The following is a 23,908-nucleotide window of genomic DNA, read 5'->3' as shown; positions in this document are numbered from 1 at the left end:
TGGCAATGCCAAAGAATATTCAGACTACTGCACAGTTGCACTCATGTCACACACTAGCAAAGTAATACTCAAAATTCTCCAAGCGAGGCTTCAACAGTACATGAACTGTGAACTTCCAGATGTTCAAGCTATATTTAGAAAAGCCAGAGGAACCAGTGATCAAATTGCCAGCATTCATTGGATCATAAAAAAAGCAAGAGAGTTCCAGAAAAACATCTGCTTTATTGACTATGCCAAAGCCTTTGACTGTGTGGATCACAATAAGCTGTGGAAAATTCTTAAAAGAGTTGAGAATACCAGACCACCTTACCTGCCATCTGTGAAACCTGTATGCAGATGAAGAAGCAGCAGTTAGAACTGGACATGGAACAACAGACTGGTTCCAAATTGGGAAAGGAGTATGTCAAGGCTGTATATTGTCACCCTGCTTATTTAACTTATATGCAGAGTACATCATGTGAAATGCTGGGCTGGATGAAGCACAAGCTGGAATCAAGATTGATGGGAGAAATATTAATAGCCTCAGATATGCAGATGATACCACACTTATGGAAGAAAGAGCCTAAAGAGCCTCTTGATGAAAGTGCAAGTGGAGAGTGAAAAAGCTGGCTTAAACGTCAAGATTTGAAAAATGAAGATCGTGGCATCTGGTCCCATCACTTCATGGCAAATAGATGGGGAAACAGTGGAAACAGTGACAGACTTTATTTTCTTGGGCTCCAACATCACTGTAGATGGTGATTGCAGCCATGAAATTAAAAGACGCTTTCTCCTTGGAAGAAAAGCTATGACAAATCTAGACAGCATGTTAAAAAGTAGAGACGTTACTTTGCCAACAAAGGTCCATCTAGTCAAAGCTATGATTTTTTCATTAGTCATGTATGGATGTGAGTGTTGGACCATAAAGAAGGCAGAGCACTGAAGAATTGATGCTTTTGAACTGTGGCATTGGAGAAGACTCTTGAAAGTCCCTTGGAAAGCAAGGAGATCAAACCAGTCAATCGTAAAGGGTATGAGTCCTGAATATTCATTGGAATGACTGATGCTGAAGCTGAAACTCCCAATACTTTGGCCACCTGATGCAAAGAGCTGACTCACTAGAAAAGACCTTGCTATTGGGAAAGATTGAAGGCAGGAGAAGGGAACGACATAGGATGAGATGATTGGAGGGCATCACTGACTCAATGGACATGAGTTTGAGCAAGCTCTGGGAGATGAAGGACAGGGAAGCCTGGCGTGCTGCAGTCCATGGGGTTGCCAAGAGTTGGACACGACTGAGCACCTGAGCAATGTGTAGTTAAGTTAGATCATAAGAAAAGGGCCTGGATACGTTTTCATTGTGCATGGAAATAAGTACTAGAAAATATACCAAATTTGTCTTTTTTAATTAGATTATTTTATTCGATTATGGTTTGAGTCACCATAGATAATAATCACGGTAGGTTTCTGTAATATAATTTATATAAAGTAGTGCTGTTTTTCTCTTTGTCTTAAAACGATATACTTGAAGGGACTACTTAAATACGCTATGTACCCTTTTCTTCACCATTTGGCCAAGAGAGATGGTCTTTTGGATCTATCAAGGCAGTCCCTTGATTGGCTATTAAGATCACTTTTGAGCAGCAGAAGCCAAACTCTTAATTTTTAGGACATGCTCACTCTGCCCTGGCCTTAAACTCATGTCTGCTGTATTCTCAGTCTATGTATCCTTAGAGCAGAGACTGTTGATTAATGTATATAAATGTATATTTGCAGTGAATCAGATTTATTATGGAATTTTATGTGAGATAAGTGCTTTATAACTTGTATGCATATCTTAGTGAAATGATTGCTTGAGAAAGTGCTAATTCTTAAAAGATGGGTTAACCCGTTTTTGTTTGTTCACCAGCACCAGCTCTCACCCGGGCATCATTTCATTGTTTTGTCTAAGCAGGTTTAACTGCCCAATTGTATGCCCATCCTCCCTGTGACTCTTCTGCTGCAGGCCCTCTGGAGCTGGCTAATGCCCTGGCAGCCTGCTGCCTCTCCTCGAGGCTGTCCTCACAGCACAGGCAGTGGGCTGCTCAGCAGCTCGTGCGCACTCTTGCCGCACATGACCGCGACAACCAGACTGCTCCACAGACGCTTGCTGATATGGGAGGAGATCTCAGAAAATGCTCCTTTATCAAGTTGGAGGCACATCAGAACAGAGTATGTATTTTAAGCCCCAAGTGTATTGATCACCTTATGTAAGATAAAATAGTTTCTGCTGTTCTCCGGGAGCTTAAAGTTTAGATCATGGGGTGTGTATATGTGTGTCTCTCTTTCTCTGTTTCTCTCTCTTACGCACATACAGTGTGTGCTAAATTATCAGTATTTGCTAGTTACCGACTCCTTTCTCTACATGTGTATGTTGCATGCTGTATAATCTGATACAAATGGGAACATCAGATGGGGAATGAGAAGAAAACCAAAGGAATAACCTCACGAAAGATAAGAGCTTATATATGCAAGAGGAGAAGAAGTTGACCCTGCTGTTTTAATCTAACCCACTAGGCCCCTGAGCAGTGACAAGGGAAGTTTAGGAAATGAAGACTGACCTCTACTTTCCCAATTTAAAAATCATTTTTTAGTCTTATAATTTGTTTTATAGAACATATTGAATACTTCTATTTTATTGGATTAAAAAACATTTTTTAATTAAACAAACATGTTTAGTTAAGATTGTAACAAGTCTAAGATAATTCAAATGAGTGGGCATAGTATTTTAAAGGTATATCTCATATAGGTGTATATTTACAAGCCAATTAGAAAGAATTAGACCATGCATATTGTTTTATAACATGGATACTTTTACAATTTCATGGTAGATTTATTTTTAATTTGATAGAACTCTTTCAAATTACAGAATCATTTGAGTTAAAACTTGCTCACATATTGCTGGACTTTTTATCTTTTCTAGGTAATGACTTGTGTTTGGTGTAATAAAAAAGGACTGTTGGCTACAAGTGGCAATGATGGCACCATCCGGGTGTGGAATGTCACCAAGAAGCAGTATTCACTGCAACAGACCTGTGTGTTCAACAGATTGTGAGTAATGACGTTAGCTCCCTTGGGTAACATTTAAAAATAGGAGAATCCTAAACATGCTTCATCTTGGTTGTGTTAGTATAATCAAATTGTCACTAAAGTTTTTTACAATTTTTTATTTCAGAACAGTTTCCAATGTGTTGTTTTGGTTTTTTGCAAGATAGTATTTAATTAATTAATTAATTTTTGGCTGCACTGGGTCTTCATTGCTGGGCATGGGCTTTCTCTAGTTGTGGTAAGTAGCGGGTACACTCTAGTTGCAGTGCACGAGCTTCTCATTGGGTGACTTCTCTCATTGCGGAGCACAGGCTCTAGGCACAGGGGCTTCAGTAGTTGCATTGCACGAACTTAGTTGCCTCTCAGCATGTAGAATCTTCCCAGACCAGGGATCGAATCCCTGTCCCCTGCATTGGCCGATGGTCTCTCAACCACTGGACCACCAAGTCCTGCTAGATAGTAACTTAGAAGATAAAAATATTAACTGTCAATATCTGGACTTATTCAGAATTAAATCAAGGTCTACTCTGCTAACATGTTCAATTCTACAAAACAATAGGCTTATTTTCCATCATTCTTCAAGGATTATTTAGGAATTAAGAGTAATGATATTTCTTCTATAGCACAGTGTAGTATTTTTTCTATTTTTATAGCTAAATATAAAACTTCCCTAGCTGTTAGGCAAGCAAGAATCAGTGTGCCCTGAGCAATAATCGTATGTATAAACCATGCAGAATCAGAATATCTTTGTTGACAAATTATGTAGTACATTAAATGATGAATTGTCTAAGTAATACTCTTTTGTAATTCTACAATTTTCACATTATGAGAAACACTAGCAATTATGTGATTGTCAAATACTACTGGCCAAGCTTTTGAAATGTAAGAGTCTCTCTTTATGTACTATGGTCTATATAAAATCCTTATTTTAAGATTTAGGATTTAGTTTCCTTTTGGATGATGGATTAGAATTCCATACTTATCTGTTGTATTCTAGGGAAGGTGATGCTGAGGAAAGCCTAGGATCACCCAGTGATCCAAGTTTCTCACCTGTTTCCTGGAGTATCAGTGGCAAATACCTAGCTGGGGCTTTGGAAAAGATGGTGAATATCTGGCAAGTTAATGGTAAGAGGCACATAAAGACTAGTAAACTACTGAAGGTACTCTTTCTCTTAGCCTTCTAAGTTCAAACATTGGCTTCCCTTCACCTTGAATCTCACAATCTGTTTACCACCTGTGGAAATCTATGCATAGTATGATTTAAATTAAAGAAAGAGTGTTCATTTCCTGACTTTCATTTCTAAGAGTTTCAATTAACCTGGTAATTGTAAACTAAAAATTCCTTTTATGTACCATTCAGCATTCAGCCTAGGATTAGAGAAGTAGCAATCACTACATTTCCAGCTATGTGTTCTTTTGAATCAGTTGAAATATTTCTGTTAATTTTGTCTCTTTCACAGGTACAAACTCTTGTTGATTTTTAATATATCTCTGGAAAATAAAAATTATTATTGTAATCTTTGGCTCACCAGTATTTTTGTTTGCTTTTGCTTAATTGAGAAATTGCCTTAACTATAGATGAATTTCATATGTTAATTTGGTTTTCAGTAATTATTAGGAAAATTAAGTGACATTTGTATACTGACATTTCCCTTATTCTTTCTCGTATAAAAGCTATCTCTTTTTGCTATTAATAGTTACAGAAAAACTCGATTTGATAATCAAATGTAGTATATAAATGAAGGATCCAGCCTTGCAGTCTTATTCATTAGTAGGCTATTATGAAATTGGGAACTGCTTTGAGCGTGTTAAATAGTACTTCTTTTTGGTATTGCTCTTAAGAATTAAATGACAACTAGTTAACATTTTTTCCTTCTCTAGGAGGAAAAGGGTTAGTAGATATTCAGCCTCATTGGGTATCTGCTCTGGCTTGGCCAGAAGAGGGTCCATCTACAGCCTGGTCAGGAGAGTCTCCAGAATTGTTGTTGGTGGGACGGATGGATGGATCTCTAGGACTGATTGAAGTTGTTGATGTATCCACCATGCACCGTCGAGAACTGGAGCATTGCTATCGAAAGGATGGTAAATGATTAGACTTGTAGCTGGTTGAGAAACTGTTCCCTCTAATCAAATAGATATACTCTTTCGGCAAATGCTGAGTAAATAAAAAATTTTGGTTTTTTCTAAATTGCCCAGTTGGTATTTCATTTTAGTTAGCTGCTAAGTTGAAAGATAGTTCTCTATCAACTCCTACCACACATTACTGCCAAAATAAGACCTAAATTACTATTTATCTTTTGTGTAAGTGTCTGAACACTTAGAGTGCTCTTGAGGTCTCTCTACAAAGTTGAGAATGTCCAAGAGGAAAAAAGATAATAACCATTGATGGAGATGAAATTGTTAACAAATGTGTGAAATTAAGGAAATGAGGAAGGAGGAGGAGGGGAGGGATGTTCCCAATTTGAGAGTCATACTAGGAAGCCTTTCACTTATTTTCTCACTCTCTTCATTTTGGATGGCTCGGCATCATACTGAACAGTTCTGTTAGATGATTTGGGGGAGTAGGATATCTCAAAGATCCTAGGCCCAGCTTCTGTGGTACTCTTTTAACAGAATAGAACAGGTTTTTTGGTTTTGTTTTTGGTTTTTTTTTAGATTTTTAAAATAGATAATACCATCATATGGTTCAAAAATTTTAGTTTAAAAAGATACAGTGGGAAATTCCCTGGCAGTCCAGTGGTTAGGACTCTCTGTACTTCCACTGCAGAGGACACAGGTTTGATCCCTGTTCAAGGAACTAAGATCCCACATGCCACAAGGCATGGCAAAAAAAGAAATAAAAAGGTATACAATGCAAAGCCTTTCTCACATTTACTCAACTCCCATGTCCCCATTGTACTCCCACAGAAACTGTTTTTTACTTCTTTTGTAGCCTTCTGGTATTACATATACTAAAACAAATATGGATATAGATTGTTAGAATATAACATGTTTGATAGAATATGCAAACACACAGAATAGGCAATATTAAGCAAAAGAAAGGGTAGGTAATTTTTTACCTAAGAGTTGAATTATTTCACTTGTTTCATGGTAGATTCTGGTCCAAAAGGAGAGAGCCTGAAATGACTTAAAATCAGCAAGGGAATTCAATTTTTGTTTCTCTTTTTCAAAAACCACTTGAAAAGAATGAAAGATTAAAAATGAGATACTCCTTGTCACTTACAAATAACACCTTTAAAGTGGGTTGCATGAAATCCGTGCTCTAAGCCTACATTTTGTCTAAATGCATTAAAGAGATGTTTGTAAACTTACTTCCAGTAGTTGTAGTGGTATATATTTGTTGCAAAGTCTCTTTTAAAGTGAGACAATGACAAATAAGTCTCTCATTTTCTTTTTTAAATTTTTATTTTGTTTTTATCATGTTAGTGTCTGTAACTTGCATTGCTTGGTTCAGTGAAGACAGACCATTTGCAGTGGGATATTTTGATGGAAAATTGTTATTGGGAACAAAGGAACCACTTGAGAAAGGAGGCATTGTTCTAATTGATGCACATAAGGTAAAGCATCTTTACCAAATTATTATTTTTCTTATTTTATACTGTAGTATTGCTTGATACTAGTTTTTCAAAAAATGTTTTTTACCTCAGTCACTTGTGATTTAATATTCTGTTGTTATACAAAGTTTTTGGACCATGTATATAAATGGAGAAGTCTGTGTAAGAAAGCCGTTGAGGTAAGAGATAAAACTGAAACAGTGATATAGGATACCTTGGTCAGAGTACCTCCCAGTAATGCTAGAAATTCCATTTATGAAGAATGATTCTGTTACCTTAAACAGAAGTTAACAATTCAGAAGCTTATGGGGCCACTAGTTAAGTAACATAAATTCATGAAGCCAGTTGGAATGTTGGAACGTGTGAAGGAGGGTAAAATAGTCAGAAGAATAGAGCCTATTATACAGAGTGAAGTAAGTCAGAAAGAGAAAAACAAATATTGTGTACTAGCACATATATATGGAATCGAGAAAGATGGTACTGATGAACTTACTTGCCAAGCGGTAGTGGAGACACTAGACATTGAGCACAGACTTATCGACACAGCTGGTGGGAGAGGAAGGAGAGGGTGGGATGGATGGAGAGAGTAACATGGAAACGTACATTACCATATGTAAAATAGATAGCCAATGGGAATTTGCTGATATGACTCAAGGAACTCAAACAGGGCTTGGGAACAAACTAGAGCGGTGGGATGGCAAGGGAGATGGGAGGGATGTTCAAGTGGGAGGGGCCATGGGTAAACCTATGGCCAATTCATGTTGATGTTTGGTAGAAACCAATACAATATTGTGAAAAATTATCCTTCAATTAAAAGCAGTTATCCTTCAATTAAAAGTAAATTAAAAAAAAATCAGAAGAACCCAGTGAAGACAACCGTATAAACATAAAAACATGTCCCAGATTCTCATAGTATTAGCTATTTTTGGTGTAAGAGATTCTTCTTTTAAAAAAAAAGCCTCTTCTTTTTCATATTTTGATAATCAGTAGTTAATAAAAATAACTTTAAAAATGATGATGAAAGATAACATATTCCTTCTGAATTAGAATTTCATAATTCATTCATCAAGTAACATTTATTGGGCTTTGACTGCAGCAAATATATATAATGCAGCAAATATATATATTTATATATATATAAACGATGAGTTAGTTCGTGGTTGGAAATAATGTAATAGTATCTGATTTGCATAAAATGTCCATTTCAAAATAATTGAGTGATAGAAGTATGAAGAAGTGAAGTGAAGTGAAGTCGCTCAGTCGTGTCCGACTCTTTGCGACCCTGTGGACTGTAGCCTACCAGGCAACTCAATCCATGGAATTCTCCAAGCAAGAAGACTGGAGTGGGTTGCCATTTCCTTCTCCAGGGGATCTTCCCAACCCAGGGATCGATTATGGGACTCCCTCATTATAGGCAGACGCTTTACCATCTGAGCCACCAGGGAAGCGATAGAAGTATAGGTCATAAATTACTAAGTTTTAAGTGTTTGTAAAGTAAGCATTACTATGATATTTTTCTCCCTCTACCATTTTAAGGATACTCTTACTAGTATGAAGTGGGACCCAACGGGTCATATTCTTATGACATGTGCCAAAGAAGAAAATGTGAAACTCTGGGGACCAATTTCAGGGTGCTGGCGTTGTCTGCATTCACTCTGCCATCCATCTATTGTAAATGGCATTGCTTGGTGCAGCCTTCCAGGGAAAGGATCCAAGTTGCATTTACTGATGGCCACGTATGTTATAAATTTGTGTGTGTGTGTGTGTCTTAATCTTTATATTAGTGTAGGCTGTTACTTGCATTTTAAGTGTGGCTTCTCAAGAATTTTAAACTGTTCTATTACCAGTTATTCTTAAAATGTATACTACCATAAGATTACCGTAGAGAAATAAAGAACAGTTTTCCAATCCAAAGCTTTGGCTATGCAATCCAAAGATATGCCATCTCCTTTATCCTATGTAATATTGGTAAAAACATGGGTCCTACTTGTATTTCTTGTGAAATTATAGCATACCTACCACAAATAAATTTTTTAAATATATTGTAGTAGTTCTATCAGGTCTTAATTGATTGCTGTTTGAAAATATTTTTACTTCTATATATTGACATGTTTTGGTTTTATGTGATCAAATTTTTCAAGTGGCTGTCAGAATGGCTTAGTATGTGTTTGGCGTATTCCCCAAGATACCACACAGACCAGTGTGACTAGTTCAGAAGGATGGTGGGACCAGGAATCAAGTTGCCAGGTAAGTGTTCCAGTGTTTTTTCAAGACTTTATTTGAAACCTTAGATAGTATATGTTATCAAGTAGTCCTCCTACTTGGTATCTCAAATGTCAAGAATAGTTAGGGAAATGTGAATAATTGTCATACTTTGTGTGCTTTTTGAATTAGCTTTATTTTTTTTTTTTTGTAAGTCAGAGATACCATAATTACTTGTTAAGGGGAGATACTCAGTAAATATCAAGTGTTGATCATTTATGGTTTATAATTGACATTACCAGTAGGTGAGTCCCAAGTTAAAGGTTTTTGGTACAGTGAAGTAGGACCACCACAGGAGCACTCCTATCCAAAGTATCTTCTACTGAAACCAGAATTCCATCTATAGAACCATTCCTTTACATTAAACAGAGGTTAAAAATTAGAGCAGACAGGAAATTCCCTGGTGGCCCAGTGGTTAGGACTTGGCACTTTCACTGCTGTAGCCCCAGGATCAATCCATGGTCAGGGAACTAAGATGCCAAAATGCATGACGTGGCCGAAAATGAAAATTACAGTAGATGCTCACAGAGCAATCTGGGTAAATAACGTAAATTCACAAAGCTGGGAATTGGAAGGTATGGAGAAGGTAAAACACTCCCCACCACACACACTCTCTCTCTCTCTGTCTCGGAGAATGTAAAATACTCCACACACACACACACACACACCCCCCCACCCACCCCAGGAGTGCATATGCTTCATACATATATACATGCACACACCCAGGGGTGCACAGCTTCATATAAAGGGCATAACTGCCACAAGCTGATTGCCACCCTCTAGAAATGAGATCCTACTGTTACCAGATTGTCTAATTTTTTTGATAGAAACCAAAAATTCAGGGTTTTAAGTAAAATTTCCCAATACTAAACATGGGCATCTGACTCGAAAATTCCTTAAAACCCTGGGTGGCCAGTTGAATTATATCCCTGAGTTGCCAGTTTGCAGCTTCTGTTGCTTTCTTTTTTGTTCATGATACAAATACTCCTAGAGGAAATACATTATGTTGTTTTTGGGTAAATGAGTATATCTGGTATTATACTGTCTCATAACGAAAAGGAAAAGGGAGCTTGAAGACAGAAAGAGGTGAGGAGAGAGTGGATAGCTCACTACTAGGAAGAAAATACCACAGGAGCAGAGGTAGGAGCACTTGAGATAAATCTGATTTGCCCTCTCTGCTAAAAAGTAGCCCTTTGGACAGGCCTTAGCTATCTCATTGCTAAAACCTGCAGAGCAAACATGAGATTAAGTTGAGATTAAATACCATGTGACAGACAGAACCATAACAGAAAAAGGAACTTGTTTGTATAGCACCAGCATGTGCAATTCACAAATGTTAGAGGCAAAAAATGAAAATTATATAAAGCGAAATTTTAAAATTAAAACACTCATTAAAAAGTAGAAGTGGACTTCCCTGGTGGTCCAGTGGTTAAGACTCTGCACTTCGATTGCAGGGGATGGGGCTTGATCCTTGGTCAGGGAACTAAGATCCCACGTGTTTTGTGGCAGTGCCCCCCCGCCCCCGCAAAAGGTAAAAGTTAGAATTTTTCCTATTTCTGAGGGATAATTGAAATAAATGTAGTCTGTTTGAAGAGTAGGGAACTAGATTACAAGTACAACAACAACAAAAAAGATGAAATTGCATCAGTGAAGGAGAACTAGGTTCGTATCTTATTATTTTCCGTCAGGCTAACCCTTATGAGAAAGTTGTCCTTCCCTCTTCCCAACTTTATACTGAAATATAAAATTTCCAAGAATGAATTATAAATTGTTTTAATTTCAATGTTTGTTAAAAATAAAATTAATTGCAGGATGGATATAGGAAATCAGTTGGAGCCAAGTGTCTTTATCAGTTGCGAGGACATATCACCCCTGTCCGGACCGTTGCCTTTAGTTCTGATGGGTTGGCCCTGGTGTCTGGTGGATTAGGTGGCCTTATGAACATTTGGTCTTTAAGGGTAAGAGTATAGATGTTATTTTCATCTTCAGAAATGTTTTTATATTAATTTACATACATTAAAAGTTAACCCAACCAATCTTAGGAATATTTTGTGTAATAATATCTTGAATATTGAAGAAACCCTTTTCAGAATTCTCTGCCCTTTAATTTTTCTTAGTGATGTATTTTTAAAGTTCTTTTAAAAAGGTCCTAGAGAATTGGATAGTAATATGCAGTTTGACATTGCCAAATTTAGCTAAATGTAGGTTTTAGAATAAGTTTTTGTGAATGTGAAGTATAAATTTAAAATGTAAGTAATGGCTGACCAGTTAAGGAGTGTGTATTGATCAATACATTTCATTTTAGGATGGCTCTGTCTTGCAAACTGTTGTGATTGGCTCTGGAGCTATTCAGACCACAGTATGGATTCCAGATGTTGGGGTGGCTGCTTGCTCAAATAGATCAAAGGTAATTTGCTAATTAAATCAAATCATAAGTTGTTAACTTCTAAGGTATCTTTGAAATCGTAGTCCAAGGATCCCACTTTAAGAGGAGAAAACTGATATCCAGAGGGATTATTACTTGCCCAAGATAATGCACCTATCTAGTGGCAGAAGGAAAACTAGAACCTAGTACTCTTCTATACACTATACTTTGGGGAAAATGCTTAATTATTGAATGACTTTCCACTGGAAGTTATAAAGAGAACTTTTTACTTTCTGCCATGATTTTTGAAATAGGACTAAATTATCTTAAAATAATTTTCCCTAAAAAGAAGGACCACCTCAAAAACCTTTCACTCAAGTATTCAGAATAGATCTTGGCTTTCAAATTTAATGTTCTAGTAAAAAATACTAGCCCTCTTCTGTGAAATAATTTTGTGATGACATTATCTCTTACAGTCCATGGGGTTGCAAAGAGTCGGACATGACTAAGTGACTTCACTTTCACTTCATATCTTACAGTATTGCTTTTCATACCCCTAATGAGTAGTGCCAATATCCTGCTTTGGTTTACATTTTATGTGGTTAAGTAATATTAAAATAGAGCTATAAACCTGCATGAACAGTCCTACTAGATGTAAAATATAGAATCGGACCATAGATAGTAGTGGCCTGCATAGAATAAACCATAGAGCCATAGGGCAGTGCTGCTTCTCCTGTAGATGTGTGTCAGTCAGCAGAGTACTGCTTCCTCTAGTATCCCTTTGATCATGTCAGACTGTTAAAATATACTGGATGATTTTCCTATAAGTCCTATGAAATAGCAAATAATTAATGTCTCTTTAAGAAGAATCAGCTAATTCAAGGTAGTTCAAAAATTTTATAGTTATTTCTTATTCACTTTTTTTTACCTTAGACAAAATTTAGGATGTTTTGAAGTTCCTAGGCATTAAAAGTATAGCATAAAATGTCTAAAAGGCAAAAGTATTTAATGCAGTTCTTGGAAGGAATTTCTCATATATAAATGATGGTGGAATTGCCTCTCTTTTATTTAAACAAATATCATGCGGCATGGTTTCTTTTTCATCAGGATGTTTTGGTCGTGAATTGTACAGCAGAATGGACTGCTGCCAATCATGTTTTAGCAACCTGTAGGACAGCACTGAAACAACAAGGTATTCTGGGATTAAACATGGCTCCCTGCATGAGAGCATTTCTGGAGCGGCTACCCATGATGCTTCAGGAGCAGTATGCATATGAAAAGGTAACTGATTACAGTCACTCTTGCAGATATACAGATGACTGGTGCTTTGGAATTTGAACTGTAGCTTTGAATTTATCCCTTAAAAGTATGAGATCTGAGTAAAAAAAGTGGGGCTATGTGGGCAGAAGCAAATGAAAAAAAGTCATGCCTAAAATTGTTCAGTAATCCTAAACCTGCTTTTACTTTATTTTAGTGGGAGTAAAATTTTTAAATAACCCTCAGATTTGTATAGTGCTTCTGTCATTCTTTTTCAGATTATTTGTTCACTCAAAACCTCTTTAAACCCCCTGTACTTCAGAGTACATCATCTTCCCTTTTCTAACCCAAATATCTATTTTTGTGTGGCTTTGCTATCCCAAAGTTGGGAGGTGGAGTGGATATGGGCATCAGAGTAAATATCCTGTCCACTTATCAGGTGAATCTTTGTGGAAAGTTTAGTGGAAGAGCTAAGGTTGAACTAAATAAGTAGGGTCATTAAATACTAGAATGGGAAATATGGAGTTTGGACTTGGTGCCCAGGTCATGATCCTGTGTAACCTGTCTTCCAGCCCTCAGTAGTCACAGCATGCTGCTCTGAAGCAAAGTTCTTTGGGGTTTTTTCCTTTTTGTTTGTTTGTTTGTTGCTGTGCTACACTGATCAGCTGTTACCATACCCAGTTAATTTCAATGAGGTTTGCCCAGGTTTTCTTTTCTGAATCACTCAGTCACTCACAAAGTTGCTCTAGTACATCTAGGGAGGACAGTGGAAGAAGTCTGTCTTTGGTGGCTACCAGGGTAAAGGTAGGAAAATTTGGTAAAGGAGGAAATGTGAGAGGGTGCAGGTCTCCATGGTTCAATTTTCTGCCCTTTTTTTGCTCTTGTGAACTAACAACAAAAAACTGTAAAACTGTAATGAAAATATGCTGAATGCAGTGTAGTGTCTTGGATTGAATCTTGGAGCAGAAAAGGAACATTAGTGGGAAGCACCATGAAGTTTTGTGGTTTAGTTATTATTGTAACCAATGTTAATTTCTTAGTTTTAATTAATGTACCATGGTTATATAAGATGTTAACATTAGAGGTGATTGGGGTTTTATAGGACTTCTCTGCACTAATCTCTATAACTCTCTATGTGCCTAAAATTATTTCAAAGTAAAAAGCTTAAAAAAGAACCAGTAAAGTTACAATATGACGACAGGCTTTCAGAATGCAGTAGGCTAATTTACAATATTTGGCAGAGGCCCTTCAGCATCGTATCCCTGCCTTTTCTTTTAGCCTCATGTGGTTTGTGGAGACCAGCTTGTTCACAGCCCCTATATGCAGTGTCTGGCTTCCCTTGCTGTGGGACTTCATCTGGATCAGCTGCTGTGTAATCCGCCAGTGCCCCCACACCACCAGCACTGCCTCCCTGACCCTGCATCCTGGAATCCAAATGAGTGGGCCTGGTTAGAGTGCTTTTCCACCACCATAAAAGCTGCTGAAGCCCTGACCAATGGAGCACAGTTTCCAGAGTCTTTTACTGTTCCCGATCTAGAGCCTGTTCCAGAGGATGAACTTGTACTCCTAATGGTAAGTGTTGTATGAGCTACTACTATATATAACTGAGATTGTGTTATATGGATGTTTAACAAATAGCAGACCAGCAGTAAGTATTTGCTGGCTTGAATAGAGGAAGAAGCACACCCTTAGATAAACTCAAAATATTTTGCTTTCAGATAGTCACATTCAGTCTGATAAAAGGTTTCTATGGTGACAGGGATTGATTATGGGAATTGTGGAGCTTGTATAAACTTGCTAGTTTTCAAAAACATCATCCCATATTTTCTCATTTTCTTGTTCTTAGGTACCTTGTTAGTATACATATATATTTGTAAATATATTTTAGCATCTTTTCCTGGCCATCTTTTTAGATTTATTCCATATATAGATTCTAAATTATTTAGCACTTCAAACATGTTTAATAGAATCTGAGAAGGCATTTTAGTTGTCATTTCTTTGTGATTGTATTTGAGAGTGTCTAGACACTAAACTGTGATAGAAATAAAATGCCTGGGTAGATAGTGCAGGCCAGCAGTTGATCTAACAACCCCCTTACCTAATTAAGATTTATATAAACAGACATTTGAATATATTAATATATATACAATGTAAAACATTGTGTTGTTCATATATTCAAATATATATTCACATATTTGAATATATTCATTTATTGAGTATTTATTTGTGGATAAATGAATTTACCAATTCATTTATTAAATATATTCATATATTCAAAAATATGTGAATTGAAGAAAATGAGCAAACTCCGGGAGATGGTAAAGGACAAGGAAGCCTGGCGTGCTGCAGTCCTTGGGGTAGCAAAGAGTAGGACATGACTAAGTGACTAAACATGGAGAAGGAAATGGCAACCCACTCCAGTGTTCTTGCCTGGAGAATCCCAGGGACGGCAGAGCCTGGAGGGCTGCTGTCTCTGGGGTCGCACAGAGTCGGACACGACTGAAGCGACTTAGCAGCAGCAGCAGCAGCAGCAAGTGACTAAACAACAAGAACAATCTAAATATAGATTATTTTAGTCAGGAAGTATTCTCCTGAGCTCATTTCTCTCAAGTATGTCATATGTAGATAAGGAAACTGAAGCCTAGAAAGATGAAGTCACTTGCCCACAACTGTTCGAGTTCAGAGGGGTAATGGCTCCTGCAAATGACCTTGTACCTGTGGGTGCTCAGAAGTGATTAGCTTTGAATCTCCAATATGTTAGTGATAGTTGATGGTAAAGGGTTTTATCAGCTCAGTGCAGTTCAATTGCTCAGTCATATCCGACTCTTTGTGACCCCATGGTCTGCAGCACGCCAGGCCTCCCTGTCTATCACCAACTCCCCGAGTTTACCCAAACTCATACCATCAAGTCGGTGATGCCATCCAACCATCTCATCCTCTTGTCCCCTTCTCCTCCTGCCCTCAGTCTTTACCCCATCAGGGTCTTTTCCAATGAGTTAGCACTTTGCATCAGGTGGCCAAAGTATTGGAGTTTCAGCTTCAACATCAGTCCTTCCAGTGAACACCCAGGACTGATCTCCTTTAGGAAGGACTGGTTGGATCTTCTTGCAGTCCAAGGGACTCTCAAGAGTCTTCTCAAGAGTACTCTCTCAAGACTCTCAAAGAGTCTTCTTTGAACTTCTCCACAGTTCAAAAGCATCAGTTCTTCAGTGCTCAGCTTTCTTTATAGTCCAACTCTCACATCCATACATGAACACTGGAAAAACCATAGCCTTGACTAGACAGACCTTTGTTGGCAAAGTAGTGTCTCTGCTTTTTAATAAGCTATCAAGGTTGGTCATAACTTTCCTTCCAAGGAGTAAGCATCTTTTAGTCTCATGGCTGCAGTCACCATCTGCAGTGATTTTGGAGCCCATAAAAATAAAGCCAGCCACTGTTTCCACTGTTTCCCCATCTATTTGCCATGAAGTGATGGGTCTGGATGCCATGATCTTAATTTTCTGAATGTTGAGCTTTAAGCCAAATTTTTCACTCTCCTCTTTCACTTTCATCAAGAGGCTCTTTAGTACTTCTTCATTTTCTGCCATAAGGGTGGTGTCATCTGCATATCTGACGTTACTGATATTTCTCCCGGCAATCTTGATTCCAGCTTGTGCTTCCTCCAGCCCAGCATTTCTCATGATGCGTATAAGTTAAATAAGCAGGGTGACTTTATACAGCCTTGATGTACTCCTTTTCCTATTTGGAACCAGTCTGTTGTTCTGTGTCCAGTTCTAACTGTTGCTTCCTGACCTGCATACAGATTTCTCAGGAGGCAGGCCAGGTGGTCTGGTATTCCCATCTCTTTCAGAATTTCCACAATTTATTGTGATCCACACAGTCAAAGGCTTTGGCATAGTCAATAAAGCAGAAACAGATTGTTTTCTGGAACTCTTGCTTTTTCGATGATCCAGCAGATGTTGGCAGTTTGATCTCTGGTTCCTCTGCCTTTTCTAAAACCAGCTTGAACATCTGGAGGTTCACAGCTCACATATTTCTGAAGCCTGGCTTGGAGAATTTTGAGCATTACTTTACTAGCGTGTGAGATGAGTGCAATTGTGCGGTAGTTTGAGCATTCCTTGGCATTGCCTCTCTTTGAAATTGGAATGAAAACTGACCTTTTCCAGTCTGGTGACCACTGCTGAGTTTTCCAAATTTGCTGACATACTGAGTGCAGGATTTTCACAGCATCATCTTTTAGGATTTGAAATAGCTGAACTGGAATTCCATCACCTCCACTAGCTTTGTTGGTAGTGATGCTTTCTAAGGCCCACTTGACTTCACATTCCAGGATGTCTGGCTCTAGGTCAGTGATCACACCATCGTGATTATCTGGGTCATGAAGATCTTTTTTGTACAATTCTGTGTATTCTTGCCATCTCTTCTTAATATCTTCTGCTTCTGTTAGGTCCCTACCATTTCTGTCCTTTATTGAGCCCATCTTTGCATGAAATGTTCCCTTGGTATCTCTGATTTTCTTGAAGAGATCTCTAGTCTTTCCCATTCTGTTGTTTTCCTCTTATTTCCTTGCATTGATTGCTGAGGAAGACTTTCTTATCTCTCCTTGCTATTCCTTGGAACTCTGCATTCAAATGGGTATATCTTTCCTTTTCTGCTTTGCTTTCACTTCTCTTCTTTTCATAGCTATTTGTAAGGCCTCCCCAGACAGCCATTTTGCTTTTTTGCATTTCTTTTTCTTGTGGCTGGTCTTGATGCCTGTCTCCGATACAGTGTCACTAACCTCCGTCCATAGTTCATCAGGCACTCTTGTCTATCAGATCTAGTCCCTTAAATCTATTTCTCACTTCCACTGTATAATCATAAGGGATTTGATTAGGTCATACCTGAATGATCTAGTGGTTTTCCCCACTTTCTTCAATTTAAGTCTGAATTTGGCAATAAGGAGTTCATAATCTGAGCCACAGTCAGCTCCTGGTCTTGTTTTTGCTGACTGTATAGAGCTTCTCCATCTTTGGCTGCAAAGAATATAATCAGTCTGATTTTGGTGTTGGCCATCTGGTGATGTCCGTGTGTAGAGTCTTCTCTTGTATTGTTGGAAGAGGGTGTTTGCTATGTCCAGTGCATTCTCTTGGAAAAACTCTATCAATCTTTGTCCTGCTTCATTCTGTATTCCAATGCCAAATTTGCCTGTTAGTCCAGGTATTTCTTGACTTCCTACTTTTGCATTCCAGTCCCCTATAATGAAAAGAACATCTTTTTTGGGTGTTAGTTCTAAAAGGTCTTATAGGTCTTCATAGAACCCTTCAACTTCAGCTGCTTCAGCATTACTGGTTGGGGCATAGACTTGGATTACCATGATATTGAATGGTTTGCCTTGGAAATGAATAGAGATCATTCTGTCATTTTTGAGATTGTATCCAAGTACTGCATTTCAGACTCTTCTGTTGACTGTGATGGCTACTCCATTTCTTCTAAGGGATTCCTACCTACAGTAGTAGATATAATGGTCATCTGAGTTAAATTCACCCATTCCAGTCCATTTTAGGGAAGTATTAACAATGCGTAAAACTCAAGTTTGTCATGATTGTAAAACTGCTCTTAATTTCTCATAATATTACCAAATTCTTTTTTTTTTTTTTTTTTAAAGAAGACTTAGTTAAGAACAGATGAATCTTTTGCAAAAAATTTTCTCAAAAAAGGTCCTGGGAAAAAGGAGGGCTGCATTTTGGTCTTCTTCCTGCTTGTAACTGACCATGTGATCTTGGGCTTCTCTTTTTCTCTTAAAAAAAATATTAATTTGATCATTTTTAAGACTTCTTTAAAAAAAAAAAAAAAGATAATTATTGATTAGCAAAGTTGATCCTGATGTTTGCCCTGTCTTGCAGGATAATAGTAAATGGATCAATGGTATGGATGAACAAATTATGTCTTGGGCAACTTCCAGACCTGAGGTCAGTAAAGAGGACAATAACTTTATGGTGGTTCTTAGTAAATCTTCTGGTTCTAAATGTTTATGTGTTTATACCCTGGTGTCCCCCATAGAGGCTTCTACACACTTAGTAACCAGTAGATGCTTGTTTGAATGAATTAATGAATCAGATTTTGATTTGTTTGTGGTTTTCTAGGACTGGCACCTGGGAGGTAAATGTGATGTCTACTTGTGGGGTGCTGGCAGGCATGGACAGCTGGCAGAAGCTGGAAGAAACGTGATGGTACCTGCAGCAGCTCCCTCATTCTCACAGGCCCAACAGGTAACTAGGAGGGTAAAGAATTGGAGAACTGACAGTTCTGATTCCCTTGCGTTCAGTAGCTTACTTTAGGATAGTTTGTCCACTGCATAATCTATTGTGAGGAATCCAACAAAGTCATGATATAAAGCTTCTAAATAAAAGTTTTGTAGAGTTTTTATCAGACTTAAGTTTTGTTAATATTCCCAAATTTTTCTTGTTTTCAAGTATAATTAAGTAACATCATGATGCTTTAAGCCTGCCCAGTACATATTTATAGATGTTAAGATTTGCTAATTATCAGTTCTCTCTTTGGGGTCATAAGCTTGCTGGGATCTTTAGCCAGATTTCATTGATACCCGTCCCCTCTTCTAATAATTGTGGTACTAAATCTCCAAACTCTTCTTAAGGCTCCTGCTTTCACTTCCGTTCTTCTCTACCTCACTAAGCCCCAAGATGCACTACTCTTTCTTGCAGATATCCCCTCCAGTGTCTGTTTCTTGGTGACCTCCAGCCAGTCTTTACTATTTTCCCATCACTGTTTCCTTTTCTTCTTTTTATCTATTTTCTTCTTAAACTCTGCACAATTGACTGAAAGCTCTGTAAATAACATGTTTTAAACTGTCTTAAATCATCAGATGAGCCTCATACATCTTCTAGTTAAGTAAGCAGTTTTATAATAATCAAGGGCTTATAGGAATCCCATAGTTATGTCAACTCTTCCACTTTAGTGAAAGGATGAAAGAACTGATAAAGGTATCCTGGGTGTACATGGAATCATTTTAAATGTTTGCATGTTAAAGCTATGTAATAGAACATAATATATTTAATTTTGTGTTTTGATACTAGGTCATATGCGGTCAAAATTGTACCTTTGTCATCCAGGCCAATGGCACAGTGTTGGCTTGTGGGGAAGGAAGTTATGGCAGATTAGGACAAGGAAATTCAGATGACCTTCATGTGCTGACAGTCATTTCAGCCTTACAAGGTAAAATTATCCTCAGTTAAAAGCAGATCAGAAACTATGGCTTATTTGTAGGAATGTTTGCTTATGACATTGCAACTCACCCAAACCTTTGCTAAATAAAGTCATGTAGGGTTTTCACTTATATTTATGTTCTTGTTTAGGCATGTACAACCTTAATTTACCATATTTTAAGTTGTATTATTTTACAAGTTGTCATAGCATTGCTAGAATTCAGTGATATAAATTGCTGTGTTAATACTCACTGAAGATTGTAAACAAATTCTTTAAAATTGCAAAATTGTAATTTGGTAACTATTACTAGCAGTAGTAGGGCTTCCCAGGTGGCTCAGTAGTAAAGAATCCACCTGCCAATGCAGGAGATACAGGAGACATGGGTTCCATACCTGAGTTGGGAAGATCCCCTGAAGAAAGAAATCACAACCCACTCCAGTATTCTTGCCTGGAAAATTCTATGGATAGAAGAGCCTGGCGGGCTACACCCATGGGGTTGCAAAGAGTCAGATATGACTGAGCAACTGAGCACACACGCAATAGTAGCAGTAATCAGGCGTGTGCTTCATTAACATTAAACATTAATTTACATAGAAATGTGCATATGTACTAAAATCTTTTAAAGGGCATCTCCATCAGAGTTCTCTGTGACTTGGAGAAAGAATGTCTCTGGAAAAAGCACTGCAGGGGGCCTCTGGCTTATTTCTTAAGTTAACTTTTACTGACTCTAAAGTCAATAGACAAAGAAAATTGAGTTTTTGAAGTAAAAGCTTTTAAGTAACATAAGTTCATAATGAATTCTTGAATAGCTCTAAGTTCTCTTCCTTCAGATCTAAGTGTGAAGAGCACAACATTGGGGATGGGAGGGCTTGGTTCCTGTTCAGTTCTATTACATCCTGCCTCTGTTGCCTTGTATCAGCTCCTAGACCTCTTTGTGATTCAGTTTCCCTAGTTGTATAAGTGGTGATGATAATATCTGCCTCATAGGCTCTGTGTGAAAAGAGAAAATGAACGATCCATGTAAAGCACTTATAGGAGTGACTAGAACATAGTCCTTAGTGACTGGAATTGCTCCTATCACCCTTCTTCTGTTCCTTATCATCATCATTTTATGTTGCTGCTGCTGCTGCTAAGTCGCTTCAGTCATGTCCGACTCTGTGCGACCCCATAGACGGCAGCCCACCAGGCTCCCCCGTCCCTGGGATTCTCCAGGCAAGAAGACTGGAGTGGGTTGCCATTTCCTTCTCCAATGCATGAAAGTGAAAAGTGAAAGTGAAGTCGCTCAGTTGTGTCCGACTCTTAGCAACCCCGTGGACTACAGCCTACCAGGCTCTTCCGTCCATGGGATTTTCCAGGCAAGAGTACTGGAGTGGGGTGCCATTGCCTTCTTCTCATTTTATGTTACTGCTCCCAAATTTCTAGGTTATGGCTACAATTTAGATTTAAAATTAAAGATATTCTTTTTTATTTCTGTAGTACTATTGTGGTATTTTTTTTATTCTATGAAACTACTTTGTAGCAGCTTCAACAAAGAGGGAACTTTTACCACCCAGTGACTCTTGTTGCATTTCTGCTCTGTTGCAGGCTTTGTGGTGACCCAGCTGGTGACTTCCTGTGGTTCTGATGGGCACTCAATGGCCCTGACTGAAAGTGGTGAGGTCTTTAGCTGGGGAGATGGTGATTATGGCAAACTCGGCCATGGGAACAGCGACAGGCAGCGACGGCCCAGGCAGATCGAGGCCTTACAGGGAGAAGAAGTGGTGCAGGTCGGGCAGGATATGGAGAAGTTTATCTTTGAATGTAAACATACTGGGTTTAGTTCTCAAGATTGGGTAATGAAAAAACAGTAGTAAAAACATATTACCCCATCGTAAAAGATCCAGTGTTTTTGGTGGTTCACAGTCATTCTTGAGTGTCTCAGGGGTTTAAATGGGTTTTGGTATTAGAATGGACTGTTTTTCCTCTACCAACTGGTTGACCTAGGCCAGGGTGCTTCAGGTCTTTGTAAAAGGTGAGGTTTAACTCCTGTCCCACAGTTCTTGATCTACTAATAAATGGAAAGCTTTGCTTTCAACCTGTCATTATTACAAAGGTTGAGTTTGTATACTTTTTTCTGGAAAATCAATTAGCGATCTAAAATAGTGTTGTCAAATTGCATAGTACCTTAGAGTTTACAAAAAATTTCCCCATTCATTAACTCATAGTCTAGGTCATCTCTGCTGCTGAAGAGCAGCAACAGTTCTTCCAAGGTGTGCTGTTTATCTTGGTCTTTCTGAAGATGATGAGTAGAGCAGACTTGCAGGAGCAGGAGGGCCACTTGGGTGGATAGGACATACTGGTCTTGAAGATCCTGAGTTGCCAGTGAAGTTTATTTTAAAGATTATTACTGTATTAAAAACCCAAATGACTGATTTCTTTCTTAGTATACCCTCTTATTAACACTTTTGTTCTTGTTGGTTCTGTTTGTAGATGTCTTGTGGCTTCAAACACTCAGCAGTGGTAACATCAGATGGCAAACTGTTTACCTTTGGGAATGGTGACTATGGTCGTCTGGGTCTGGGAAACACCTCTAACAAAAAACTTCCAGAGAGAGTGACTGCACTGGAGGGATATCAGATTGGACAGGCATGGAATAAGTCAATAATATGTTCTATCTGATCGTAGTTTCTTGTTTCCTCTGTGTGCACTTGGATACTGTCCTTTCAGGAAGATTAGAATCACCAGTTGTACTTATCCTGATGTACATTTTGTTTGGCCTAATTGGTAATTGGTTAACAAATGAAAGTCATAATTCAGGATGTGAATATTTCACACTCCTCTTCATAATACAACTTGATATGAAACCTTTAAATAATATAGTAACTCCTGTTCGGTATCCTGGAAGTAGATGGCAGAATTGCAGCATATTGTTAGCTGCTGCTCTTAAGTAATAATTGTCCATGACCTATACGTGTTGAGATTCTCTCTTAATGAAAAGAGGAGATAAAATGTTATCTTCTACTATCTTTTATCTTTTATTATTCCTTAGACTGTCTCTGGTGTGAATGAGTATTTTTTAATCATATGTACTTTTTTCCTGTCTTGTGTACTGTCTAATTCAGAGTTAGCCATAGATATTTGAAAGCTTTTTCTTTGAAGAAAAGAAGGCTGTCTTTTGCTTGTGAATGTTAAGAATATTTTCTTCATGACAAATTTGGTTAACATATGTAAAACCCTGAAACCAGTAAAAATCTTCTGAAAAAAGAGCCAACTTTTTCACTGAAGTGAAGAAAAAGGGTCCCAGAAATGGGTGTGTATTTTAGATATTGTGATTTGTGTTACTGACCACCCTGTTCTTTCTCCAGGTGGCTTGTGGCTTAAACCACACGTTGGCGGTGTCAGCAGATGGCTCCATGGTGTGGGCTTTTGGAGATGGGGACTATGGAAAACTAGGTTTAGGAAATTCCACTGCAAAATCTTCACCTCAGGTCAGTATTGTCTTTAATCTAGGGATGCAGACACCATGGTTTTCTTCTATGTCAGTACCTCTTTTTAGTTGGAAGTAATTTACTTCTAACATTTTTGGTAGTTCATAATGAAATATAGAAGCTTCCTTTGCTTATTCTTAAATTTCCATCATTCTAGACCTTATATTCGGAGAAGGCAATGGCACCCAACTCCAGTACTCTTGCCTGGAAAATCTCATGGATGGAGGAGCCTGGTAGGCTGCAGTCCATGGGGTCACACAGAGTCGGACACAACTGAAGCGACTTAGCAGCAGCAGCAGACCTTATTTTAAATAAGTCATTAATTACTAAACTGGATATAAAAATTCTGCAAGGACAAACATCTGTCTTTGTCATGGACTGAATAGTGTAGAACTACCTCCCATATAGAGAAGAAATAAGTATAAATATATTCCCAGGATATCTTATGAAGGGAAATGTGAACAATCTTTTGTAACTCTGCTTGTGGCTGCCATTTCAGCTTGTTATTACCACTGAATTATACAGGTGTGTGCCTTTTTAAAAGTAATAGGAAAGCCCAGTGCATAAACAATAATTTAGAGTCTTTATTCACGTTATAGAAGGTTTCTCGGCTCTTCAGAACTCTTGTACATTCTTTTTATGTGGATTTTTCTAATATGTTTAACAAACAGTGTGATTTACAAGTATTCAATTTACATTCAACTCCAGATTTCACTATCATATATAGTCTG

The 23,908-nt window shown here is 38.0% G+C and overlaps 1 protein-coding gene across 18 annotated transcripts in view; it reads left to right on the top strand.

Annotated features, from left to right (window-relative positions):
- The window catches only part of HERC1 (HECT and RLD domain containing E3 ubiquitin protein ligase family member 1), a 237,851-nt gene that overhangs the window by 194,810 nt on the left and 19,133 nt on the right, over positions 1–23,908 (top strand). For 14 of the 18 annotated variants that reach the window (XM_044925089.2, XM_044925090.2, XM_044925098.2 and 11 more), the window contains 17 exons: positions 1,934–2,190; positions 2,942–3,069; positions 4,064–4,191; positions 4,948–5,148; positions 6,493–6,623; positions 8,157–8,356; positions 8,762–8,867; positions 10,694–10,840; positions 11,188–11,289; positions 12,355–12,528; positions 13,783–14,076; positions 18,390–18,455; positions 18,630–18,755; positions 19,581–19,719; positions 21,295–21,476; positions 22,180–22,335; positions 23,055–23,177. In XM_044925089.2, the coding sequence (XP_044781024.2) occupies positions 1,934–2,190; positions 2,942–3,069; positions 4,064–4,191; positions 4,948–5,148; positions 6,493–6,623; positions 8,157–8,356; positions 8,762–8,867; positions 10,694–10,840; positions 11,188–11,289; positions 12,355–12,528; positions 13,783–14,076; positions 18,390–18,455; positions 18,630–18,755; positions 19,581–19,719; positions 21,295–21,476; positions 22,180–22,335; positions 23,055–23,177 (2,660 nt within the window). Of the gene's footprint in view, positions 1–1,933; positions 2,191–2,941; positions 3,070–4,063; positions 4,192–4,947; positions 5,149–6,492; positions 6,624–8,156; positions 8,357–8,761; positions 8,868–10,693; positions 10,841–11,187; positions 11,290–12,354; positions 12,529–13,782; positions 14,077–18,389; positions 18,456–18,629; positions 18,756–19,580; positions 19,720–21,294; positions 21,511–22,179; positions 22,336–23,054; positions 23,178–23,908 lie in introns of those variants that run through there. The other 4 variants (XM_044925100.2, XM_025295747.3, XM_044925097.2 and 1 more) reach the window with 2 other exon arrangements.

This window comes from Bubalus bubalis, chromosome 11, assembly GCF_019923935.1.
Source record: "Bubalus bubalis isolate 160015118507 breed Murrah chromosome 11, NDDB_SH_1, whole genome shotgun sequence".
NCBI classification, from domain to species: Eukaryota; Metazoa; Chordata; class Mammalia; order Artiodactyla; family Bovidae; genus Bubalus; species Bubalus bubalis.
Note: the sequence above shows the minus strand (reverse complement) of the source record. Positions and strands in the feature narration are given on the sequence as shown.